Below are 12142 nucleotides of genomic sequence, written 5' to 3' on the forward strand. Positions count from 1 at the left end.
GCATTGGGCGCTCACGGGAAGACTACAAATGAAGCTGTGCAAGGGGATATGGGCTGGACTAGTTTTGAAGTGAGGGAAGCTCGCAGTAAAATTGAGTATGAAGAACTGCTGAGGAATATGGAGGAAAGTAATTGGGTAGGGAGAGTGTTCAGGTATCTGTACAGGCAAAACATTGATTCACAGTGGAGGAAAAGAACTAGGAAGCTTACCAGCAAGTATGCGGCCTGTGGGGTGGGCAACACAGCAACAAAGAAGGTCAAGCGGAAAGTCAGAGAGGCTGAATTAATCTCATGGGTGGCGGCAATGGAAAAGAAACCTGCCATGAGTAACTACTTAAGGGGAAAAAATGAAATTAGGAAAGAAACCATTTATGATAACTCAAAGGGAAGGTCATTACTTTTCGAAGCGAGATCGGGATGCCTTAGAACATGCACCTATAAAGCGAGATATAAGAAGGAAGAAGCATGTGCTTGCTGCGATAAAGCCAGGGAAACGACGGAGCATATTTTATTAGAATGTGAAGACGTCTATCCAGCGGTCGATTTAGGCACCACTGGCCTCCTTGAAGCCCTTGGGTTCAGCGGGAGCAGTGGTAAAGCAAACAGGTCCGCAATAGACATCAGTAAGAGGCGATTGGAGGATTGGTGGAAGAAAAGTAGGGAAACGACAAAAGACGGAGACGTACAAAAGCACAGTTCGCAATAGGGTATCAGAAAATTTGGACGTGGTAGTTCATAGTGGTTTTTTTTTTGTTTTTTCATTGGTTAACCTAGGTAGGATATTAGGCAGCATAGTAGCAAGAGCTTGGTGGCGCAAGCCACCGCCCCGTTCCAAAGGGGACGCTCAAAACATCCATCCATCCATCCATCCATCCATCCATCCATCCATCCATCCATCAGTCGTATCTTTTCACCTTGTCTGCTTATACCCGTGCATCAAAGGGAAGAAGGGGAAAATAAAAGCTCGAATTTTTGTTAGACACAACCACATGATGCCAAAAAAATGAAATGTCGACAGTTGAGCGAGTTGGTGACCAATCATGTTAACAAGTGAGGCACTGCACTGCAACATGACATAAAGAAGCAGAATGAACCGACAAGACAACCGCTGCACTCGTACCTACGTTTTATTTCGAGAAAGCAACGGTAATATGTATGTATGCACGAGCGCAACACCGTGCAACAGTGAATGGCACTATTTAACTAGATAACAGGAACAAAACATTCCTATTTGAAAGCCATCCTATCATGTCGCTTTATGAACACACAGTTGTCGCAACACAAAAGGTCACTTAAGAGGGACATTCATTCACATAAAATAGAGCATCATTGAAAATGTGGTCACTTGCTGCTTTTGAGTGAAACCACGATTCTTTTGAACCATAGGGATCAACTAACTAGAAAAATCATAGAGCCATTTCATATTGCAAAATGAAAAGATGTGTGTTAGCCAACCATCTGTGATGCTAAATAAGTGCGAATTGTCATTTTTGGAAAGCCAGCAAAAACATGGTAAGATTGCTTTCAAACAGGAATGTTTTGATCCTGTTGTTGAACAGTGCCATTCACTATTGCACAGTGGTTACTTTCACATAGTGGTGTGTTGGTGCGTATGTATATTAAAACTGCTTCTTTCAAAATGGAACATAGTTGCGATTGTGTGCAGTGGTTACACCCCTGGCACATGGAGGCGTTGGCAAGCCCAAAACCTGTGGACCATTTCGGATTCTAGCTGTGATCCCCCCAGCTCCTTTTGTGTGCTAGAGGCGCCACCAAAGTGTAATTAATAATGACACATTGTTGCAATGTGGAAAAAAAAAAAGAAAATAATGAAATTCAAGAAATAAAAGCACACCGGCCACGAGGCATCAGCTTGCGCAGCGACCATCTTGTGACGCTAAGTTCAGCGCTACCACTTCGAGCATATCTTTGTTTCATGCATACACATGCATGAAAATTTATAATATGCTCAGAGTGATGAATATCTTATAGAAAAAAGTATGAGTGAACATAAAATGTTCAGAACATAGAACACAAAATCGCAAAGCAGCAGAGTTACACATATGACAAATAAAGCACTGAAAACGGAATAAATGTAAAGTATGGAGAACATTCATTGCAGGATTAAGTTATCATTTGTAAGTAAGTACTTGTGTCGTAATATCTATTGTGTTGTACTTATTATTTTAGTGCTACATTTTCACCGTGTACAGTACAAAGTCACATCGTTGCGTGTGTGAGGCATTCCTCAAAAGAGTGGAATCGCTTATACCTGTCAGTAACTCAGGCATTTTATTCTAATTCCTGAAAACATGGGAGAAAGGGGAGATGGAGTACTATACCATGTAGCAGTGTGGTCTGCTGATATTGTGCTGGCACCTACAGTAAGCAGAACAAGAAAACAAAAAAAAAACGGGGCCAGATCAAGAGAGGTCAGAGTGATTGTGCAGTTTTCTGAGAGCAGTTTTCTAAGTTGTCAAACTAAGGGTTGTGGGGCTTTTGGCCACAGTCTTGCGTCATTGCTATGGCAAATATCTTGACATGCTGCTTTGCATGATAAATTGCACAAACATGTGTGCACACTCCCCATTTTCAATTTCAAAGTAGCCTGCACCCCTTGTTCCAAGAGTGCTGTTTGCATGGAGTGTCCTTTGCAAGTCCTTTGTTACTTACTAATAATTTGTATTTATATTTCAATTGTCTGGAAAATGTTTCGAATAGTGGGCAAGGCCGTACCTGCTACGATGGCACTCAATGAGGGGCCCATCACAGATAAATTTTTCACTTAAGAGGCAGAACCTGTAGAGTGCCCTGCCTTTGGTGTTAGTTTATGGTGAAAGACTGTGTGAATTACAGCGTCATCACATTTGCATGTCTGACCTGTCCGATCATACTTCAATCGGAAGTTCAGTGTGTGCTGTGCTTATTTCTAATCCTTCATCAATTTCTGTGGTGCTGAAGTGTAGTGGATGTGCTAATCTGTGAAACCAGCACCTCACGATAAGGCCAAAGAACCGCCAGTAGATCTGTTGCCAGATCACATGCAGCATTTGACTAATATGCCTCATCGTAAGCATTTTCAGCATGCATTGTAATTTTGGGTAGTGCCCACTTGATTATTTCGTCCGACAACCTGGTGTGGCACCTGACCTAATGAGTGGCCTAGTCGGCATGTGGTTTTATGTGCTTGGTGTCAGCAGAAGGTGTAGCTCTTTTTCTTTCCTTTTTTTTTTCTAGTCTATGATATCTGGTTTGACTATACAGAGAAATGTCTGGATGACCTCAAGACTGCATTACAGGACAAGGTGAGAGATTGCTTCTTATGGTCTTCGATAATCTAAGTGCAGTTGATATCTGCTCACCATGGCATTTAGCGAGCATAAATTTATCTTGTAGTTATCAAAAGTCATCAGAAGTTCGAATCTTGTGAAGTTGAGAAAAATGTAGCACGAGAGCACTTTATGCACACATACACACACAAAAAAAAGCTACCATCCACTTGGCTGCAGCAGAATGCTTCAAAGCGACCCTTTCTAGTGTTCTTGAAAAGTAAACATCTCATTTCAGTGAAAATTTGTCCTGTTCTGGGGCTTGAACCTGGCACTGCTGCCTTTCTGGGTCAGTCTGTCTGCTATCTGAGCTAACCAGGAGGCACGGAGCAAGAAACCTTTAGGAGTGGAAACTCCGCTCTTTGCGGCAACCAGAAAAGGTCCGCTGTTTTGGTCGCCAAGGCAACCGGTCGCATGTGTTGCTCGCGTTCAGCTGCTTGCCTGCCACAAGATTCTATTGAGGGCACTCACGCACGCTTCTTTAGTGCTGGTAACCTGGACAGCAATTGGTGCTACGCTTCAGCCATTTGAGGAGAGTAAAAAAGTAACATGCATTCCTTTCGATGACCACTATAATAAGGCGATCTGTAATTTCCAGTTGTACGAGGCCCTATTGTTTGACGCCCACGCGATGGCTGCTGGTATTCATTAAAGGCAAATATGCCCTTAATCTCTTCGAGTATGTCACTAAGTTGATTTTCCTCAAGCTCATTGTCCTCACACACTGTGTGAACACCGCTTTCATTCACCGTCGTTCATGTTCTTGACTTGTTGTATACACTCATTCTTGATCTTTTAACGGAGCATGACTGATATTCGATGATGCTTCCCGGGGAGTCCGCTTCTTTTTCAGGGATGTCACATATGCTGGAGACGAAAGAAAGATGCAGGGAACAGCCTCTGGATGCAGTCAAGGTTTTTTTCGGGTGGTCCAGGATTATCTTGCCTCTAAGCTCACCATAGTATTTATCCCGTTAGTAAAGCAATGAAGGGGGTAGTTGGTGGACAGTCATGATTATGTTGCACTTAGTGTTACACTGATGATTTAAGTGAAGGACGTGGACGTACGTAGCGCAAACTACCAACTGTTTAATACTGTTGAAGAAGGCGCTTACGTACAAGGAGATATGGCATGGGGGGGGAGGTATAAAAAGACATGACAAGGTGACGACATGCGATCATACTTTGGGCCAGGACAAATCGTCAGTGTTACACTAAGCGCAACATAATCGTGAAGTAGTTATCCTGTCTCATCATGTTACTCGTGAAGTGCTTCTCGCAGACGTAATCTCTCAATGTGAGCTGACGGCCGTCCCCAGGAATCGCCGCAGCCCGTGCTTGCAGACGTTCAGGATCATTCGGAGCCCTAAAGATGCTCACTTTTTTCCTGCAAGACTTGTACGTGCTTTTGCAGCTTTCAGCGAAACACCTGCGGTCGCATCTTAGTCTAGCAAATTCAGAAGGGAATTTGCGCCTAGCAGCGCGGTTAGTATTACGGCCCTCTAACAGATACCGATAAAAAATGTTGCTGTTTGCCTTGAGGGTGCACAAATACAATGTTACAGCATGCCTGCTGAAGCAAACGTCCGTGTCGTCTGCTCGTCATCGCTTTGAGCGGAAGACACGGGTGCCGCTGAAGGGAGCGCGCCTGAGCTGCATGCTTAGGCATCTGCATTTTTTTTTTCACTGCGGCTTGCTTGACACGCCGCAAGGTGCTGCCACTGCATGCACCCTGTCAGCACATATTTTTGTGACGTTATCAGGTCGCCCATGCTGACTGGAGTTTCAACTCTTAAATATTCTTCCTCCAGGCCAGGAGGCTGATAAATGACAGTGCAAAGCATAATAAGCAACTCAAATTACTTGATGTTTGAAACAAATGAGTCCATTTGCAAGTTCTTCAGTTGGAAAATAAGACAAATTGGCTAAACTGCACTTTCTTTCATATTCAAATGCAGTACAGCTACTGTTGCTCACTAATCATTAACGACATATGCCTCGGCGGCTGGTACCATTCTAGTGTAACAGTAGTGGCACCCACCCATGACAGAAATGTGTCTCACATGTGAATTACCTCCTGGTCTTGGTAAATGTGAGGGGCCCAAGCCCATGCACTCTATGTACAACGGCACACCGGGACTAGACCTACAGCAATATGAGCTGAGTTTTTTCTCAGAATGCAGTGAAATATGTAACTGCACGTTGCAAAATGAGAGCACAATATGTTCGCCTCTGTGAACTTCCATACAAGTCCAAATAATAATTTCGTGCTTTTAGAAAAAAAAATTTTCACTCAGGCAATTGTTGTCTGTCTCATTAGCAGGCCTCTGCTCAGCAGGACATGTCAATGTAGGTACATGTTTCTTGTTGCCATTAGGTGGGATCTTCAGACATGTGTAATGTTAGGTGTGATGTTGTGCCAGTGTAAAAGTACTGTGCCCGCTCATTTCTGACCACTGCAGCTGGCAGCATTGTGCTGAGCCATAGCGCCAGGTTAATCCACAAGATTGTTTCGCTTGCTCTCCAGGCATCCGGCCGCATTCCTCCTGATGAGCTAGAAGCAAGTGTGGAGTCCATCTTTCAAGAAATGGTCACTGAATTTAACAAGAATGCTGACAAATTAGAGGTGGGTACCGTGCTAATGAGGCGACGCAGTAACTTGTGCAAGGTGGCGAGCATTTGAAAGAAAAAGGAAGCGATAAAATGAAGAAAGCACAGGTAGCATTGCTGATGGTATTCTTTTCAGCTTTGATCTTTTGAGGAGATTGTGACATTCAGCAGCATTCATAGTGGCTTTCAGCCAGTCAAATTATGCGACACTTTACATTTCTTTATCGACTCCTTAAATTGTACAGCACTGTTCCCCATTTTACATCTGTAGTCAATAGGGCTGAAAGTTTGTAGTAGTTTCTTGGAACCAAAGCTCTTCATGTTGTTAGTGGCACTCGTCACTTCACTTAATTTGGAACCCTTTCTTGTCTGCATTTCTTTCTTCTTGTCAATAATGCGAAAATATGTCGTACGTCTGAACGACAAACTGGGAAAACGAAGAAAACATTCTCACTTGCGTTTTTGGTAATAAATCGAAGTTTCTTCTTGTGAACTGCCAACAAATCAACTAAGCAGCATGTGGTTCTTCAGACTAAGATATTTTGCACAATCATAATGGTACAAGATATGACTGTACCCATTGTGGTTGCTTTGTGGCTATGCCGTTGGGCTGCTAAACATGAGGTCGCGGAATCATATCCCGGCCACGGCGGCCGCATTTTGATAGGAGCGAAATGCGAAAACACCTGCGTGCTTAGATTTAGGTGCACACTTAAAGAACCCCAGGTAGTCCAAATTTCTGGAGTCCCCCACTACGGGGTGCCTCATAATCAGAAAGTGGTTTTGGCACGTAAAACCTCATAATTTTTTAAAAATATAACCGCTGGTGATTTGAAGACCATTTTTGTGCCATCCATTGCAGGTGATAGGCCTTAGGTAGCAGGCTCCAAACACCAGCGGTCTAATCTCAGTGTGACACAACATGCAGACATTTGTGAAATATGTATAAGGGAGAGCTATATTTACTTGTGGCTGAAAGTCAACAAATCATGTTATTAGCATTGCTAACACACATATATAAGAATGGTTTCGCTGCTTCTTGTCCGATATATATTGCAAAACATTGATTCTTTACACAAATAATTGACCTTGAAAGGGTTAAGTGCTGCTACTGCTTTCAAGTAAGACCCACATGCATCATTCTGGTATCAGTAATGGGGGTACTACTTGCTTGATGCTTTCACAAGTCAAAGCATTGGGCAATGTCTATTATGCATTTGGAAGTGGTAGCTGAAGACAAACTGATGCTAGTGAAATTTGAATTCATTTTTCTTGACGTACACCAATTGTGTTCCTTTTGAAGATAACTGTGGCAAGGAGAAACTGACTTAACAAGCGTTCATGACAAGCTGGAAATAAATTAGTCCTTCAAATGAAGAAATATATTTGGATCTTTACCATTTTCTGTGTGAGCAAAAGATAAAGCAAGTGCAAATGTGATCTGAGATTAGCAGCATGCACACATTTCAGTGCATTTTTTTTACGAGCAAGTGCCTCTGCACTTTTGTCTTTGGCTGTTTGCTTGATGATTCTGCAATTCTGAAGGCTATAAACTTTTGTTTCATCTCCTATGAAATCACTTGCATGTGAAGCTTTCTTTGCCAATGTGCATTCTGTTTGTTAAAAATCTATGAGCAGTACTGTTGGTGTCAAAATTCCGACAGGGTGTGCGAACATTGAGCGAACTGCATTGGTGCGTCATCTAGTGACAAGCTCCTGCTGTGTACCCTCCCTTGGTGGCAACTCTTGCACTAGTGCACTAAACTGGAATGTCCCGCCATCTCCCTTTGCTGTGACCATGCCTGGAGCTCTTACATTGACATCACACAAGCCTCCCCTGAACTGCTTATGCAGGAGTTCGTGCAGTCCAACATCACACACGTGCCATCGCATGTGCTGCTCCCTGAAGATGACGTGCATCGGCAGTTGCCCGACGAGAGGAGACCGAGCGTGTCCTCCCTTAGGGCACAGCTCGGGTCGCTGCACAGGCGCATTGCTCAGGTAAGGCAATGCAACCACATTATCTAGATTGCTTGCACAAACATGGTGCTGTCTAGCAATTGATTTATTGCACAGGGAAGACTGGCCTAAATTCACCGTGATGGCTCAGTGGCGCTCGCGTGGCACTGGTAAGCACGAAGTCGTGGGTTTGATCTCGGCCGTGGCAGCCAGAGCGTAATGAAGGTGGAATACAAAAATGCTATTGTGCCGTGCCTGAGGTGCACATTTAAGAACCCCAGCTGGTCAAATCAATCCGGAGCCCTTCACTACGGCGTCCCTTATAGCACACTGTGCAGTTTAGAGATGCTAAACCCCATAATGTAAACTTAATTAATAATAAAAAAAAATTGTGAGCCATTCCACTCTGTGAAGGTGGATGACCAGCGAAGCGGTTTAGCATACGATACAGAGGTGACTTGGAATTTTGAACAAAGGTACGAACATATTTATTGTCCTAATCTGTGGTCATCATGGCTACATAGGTACGCCCTCACCTTCCCAGATCACCTCTGTTATTTAATGTGTCCGCCACATAAGACAATGAATGGCTCAAACCCCGTAAACGCGGCCTTACAGCGACCGAAGAGAAGTGATATTCTATGCTGGAAAGATGAGCGGCAACGAAGCCAGCTGTGGAAGACGGCAACGCTTTAGCCATCGCGGATGATAATTTTTTGCACAACGGAGGCAGTTGTGGAAGAAGACAACAATGAACGCGCGAGCAGTGGCACTAGCACGTTTTGCGCGGTTGGTGCGGAGAGTGTTTGAGCAGTCTTTTTTGAAAAAGTTGTATAAAACATTTTTTTCAAAAGCATCTGTTCTTACCTTTGTGTCTGGGACCTGTTTGGGTCCTACGTATGACAAAGGTAGTTCAAGGGCATGTTACAGGTCCGCGATCCCACAGGGGCATGTGCCATTGAGCTTTGATCCTTTCTGCACTATCATCAAGATCAGCTCACATGATGATTTGTTTTTGTCAACATCTCGGACATATCTTTTTCCAGATCCTAGCCATAAACAGCTTCGCTGTAAAATTGTTTAATTTTTCAAACAAGAGCCATAGCAGTTAGTGCAAGAGCTGGCATGCCCTCCCCGTGACAACGCAGTGCCTTGGTGTTCATAATAAACGAGTGCTGATAACTGGCAGTTGATGCATTGTGGAAATAGTGCGCTCACTGGTTCTTGTGCAGTGTGTTTGAGGGTGCTGCTTTTTGATGCAGGCAGATGGTTAGTCACATGGTATTTTTTATTTTCTTGTGTGTTTTCTTTATCAGCCGGAAAAAATAATGGGGCAAGAGTACCTGGCTGGAAACATGGCAGTTTTAAGTTTCTTCAAATTTCATATGAATTCTTCATTGACAGCGTGCCATTTGGAGCAGCAATTAAAAAAAATATCTGTCAATCTAATTCTAATATCTAATTGCAATTAATATGTTGAATGGCATCAACAACAAAATTACTGGTGGCTGCTCTATTCGACTGCGAACAATGTGTACTTGGTTCTGTTTGCGTAGAATGACGAAGGCTTTGATGATCTCCTTAATAAGCCCATCAGCACACTCTCATAATACATTGCAGTCATGATACACTGGCCTACAACCACACTTCTGGCATTGCATCGCCGGATGGCCATCCATACTCATTCTATTCCGGCAACATTTGCACTTGATCACTGCGGCAGTTACACAAGGCCCACTTCCTGGAAACAAAAATGAAAACAGCTCCTGTGTGATTGCGAAGGTGCATTTGCTATTCTCTAAGCAGTGGTCCCCTCCGAGCAGTCGCAAGTTAGCCATTATATTTCGATAGAACAGTGAAATGTGAAAGGGTCCCTGAAACGGTTGGGACAAATTTTGTAAGTGTGTAGGGTACAGCTATAGTAAATAATTTGCACCACAATTTGTGTGAAACGTCTCATATTAAGAGAGCTAGGGATGATTACAAGTTACCCTCCTCCATAGTCATGCATTTTCTCCTCAACTCCTTCACCGAGTGATCAGGGCTAAGCTCTGCCTTCACTGGCTCTGCGTCATGGCGGCACATCGTGTCGTCGACTTCCGGTTCTCTAGGAGCTAGCGGGCTAGCGTGCAAAGCCTCTCCAAACTCTCTGCCAGCTGCTTGGCAGCCGATCCCAAGCGAGAGATATCAAAGCAGCGTGTGTTGTGAGCATTCTGTCGCAGCGCTGCACGTGCCTGGTACTATTCCTGTAACCACAGGCAAGCTGGCCGTTTTGACGGATGGCTGGAGGCATAAACTCAAGCTGATGAAGGAACTTCAGCGTAGATGTACGTGAGCGGCCTGATCGGTCTGCACGGTCCAGCCACCTGTTGGCGCAGAGCCACCAAACAAAGTGCTAATATTGCTCTAACCAAGTGTAAAACATTTTAAACATTTACAAAAACAATGTGTTAACGATTACACTCCTGCAAAAAATTTATGCCAGCAGCAAAGAAGAATACATTTCATTACTACTACTGTGTGTGGTTGAGCTCTGCCACGAGGTGGCTGCACTGTGCAGACCATTCACATTTGCACTTGCGTTTACCCTAATACTGGACTCGCGAAATTCTATTGCGTTAGTAATCTTCCGGTGTAAAGTGACGCCTACAAACGCACAAATCCTGGTGCCCATCAGATAGTGGCAGTCCGATGCACTGCAGCCAGTCTGCTCGTCTGCTGCCTTGCAGAGGGACACGATGTCGCAGCTTAACATATTGCCAGTCGCTACATTTGCAGTCCATAACGCAACAAAGTCGAATCATAGTGCTCGCGAAAAGACTGAGACCGACTCTGACCGCAGAGCTCTTGCCAAAATGGAGCATGTTGTAACACAAGCAGACAAAGGTTGCTGTGTGCCGGAGATGCTTAAGTGTAGTGAGAAATTGTTCTTGTGCATTCTCTTCTGTTACTTTCTTTTTATAGAAACAGATGAACTAACATTCCAACTGTTACAACCATCATTTTTTCACCATAAAGGTGGAAAAATTATAGATGACGCGCCCTGGGCAGCAATTCGAATAGCTTGCCCTACTGAAGTCAATTGGGTGATTTACGGCATATGGGTAGGGGCGGCTGAAAATTCTGCCGAGCAGTGTGCTGTGATCGGCAGCAATGTACATTTTTAAAACCTTTTAATAAGTTACACACCTTACGCAGAGCACTTAGATGCGTCAATTAATGATCAGAAGGACCTACTCTAACGACTCAATATGTTTGTACAAAATTGGCAAAATCGTTTTAGGGTCCCTTTAAGCAAGTTCGCTGGGATTCCTGTTTCTAAACTGGGTTACAAAGACGTACACAGGCAGGAACTTAAGGGTATCACCGATGCCAACTTTCAAATGAATGGGTGCACAGTAACAGAAAAAGGAGAAGATAGTCTTTGTGTTTTCCTTCTCTTTCCACTGCTGTGCATCCTTTCAGTTGATAGTTGGTATTTGTGATGCCCTTAAGTTCCTGCCTGTGTACGTCTTTGCACACCTGGCTTTCAGTCATTTCTATGCTTGAATGTTTTACTCCCTTTAGGGTACAATGTTGCCACAACAATAATTGCAATCAATTATGGCATGTGTGTTTTTTCTCAGTAACAGTGCACACCTGGTACCTTCATGTGGGGAACACCACGTGTGCCTCATTGTCCCAGTGTCATTGACAGGAAAAAGAACAGGCTCAGTGCAATAAGGGGACTCTACAACACACTCGGGCAGCATCAATAACACTGTAAAACAATGGTGATATTGTGCATTCGATACAATTAAAAGTATGATAAATTAGAAAATTGAATTCTATCATTTTATGTGGCAAAACTGCAATTTCATTATGAGGCACATCATAGTACAGCACTTCTGATTAGTTTTGACTACCTGGAATTCTTCATTGTGACCTAAATCTAAGTACACAGGCATTTCTGCATTTGGTCCCCATTGAAATACAGTTGCCATGGCCGAGATCAGACCTCCGACCTCAAGCTGTAATGATTGTATGTATATGAATGTAATGTGCAATCTGTTTATTGTAAACTAAAACTATTTATTTGTCTGTTATATGCATAGGTAAAATCAGTGCAGGTGAAGTTGCACGCAATCAGAGGTATGCAATTACTCCTATGTATGACCAATAGATCAATGAATGAACATATTGCTTAAAATGGCGTGGTGACAAGCGCCACCACGCGGAGGTAGATTTGGCGAGAGTGGCAGTGGC

General features: G+C 43.6%; 1 protein-coding gene across 2 annotated transcripts in view; it reads left to right on the forward strand.

The window, feature by feature from the left end:
* The window catches only part of LOC126539946 (protein MIS12 homolog), a 55467-nt gene that overhangs the window by 5432 nt on the left and 37893 nt on the right, over nt 1–12142 (forward strand). For both annotated transcript variants that reach the window (XM_055075727.2, XM_050186769.3), the window contains exons 2-4: nt 3237–3304; nt 5856–5954; nt 7793–7939. In XM_055075727.2, the coding sequence (XP_054931702.1) occupies nt 3237–3304; nt 5856–5954; nt 7793–7939 (314 nt within the window). The remainder of the gene's footprint in view (nt 1–3236; nt 3305–5855; nt 5955–7792; nt 7940–12142) is intronic.

This window comes from Dermacentor andersoni, chromosome 2, assembly GCF_023375885.2.
Source record: "Dermacentor andersoni chromosome 2, qqDerAnde1_hic_scaffold, whole genome shotgun sequence".
NCBI lineage: Eukaryota > Metazoa > Arthropoda > Arachnida > Ixodida > Ixodidae > Dermacentor > Dermacentor andersoni.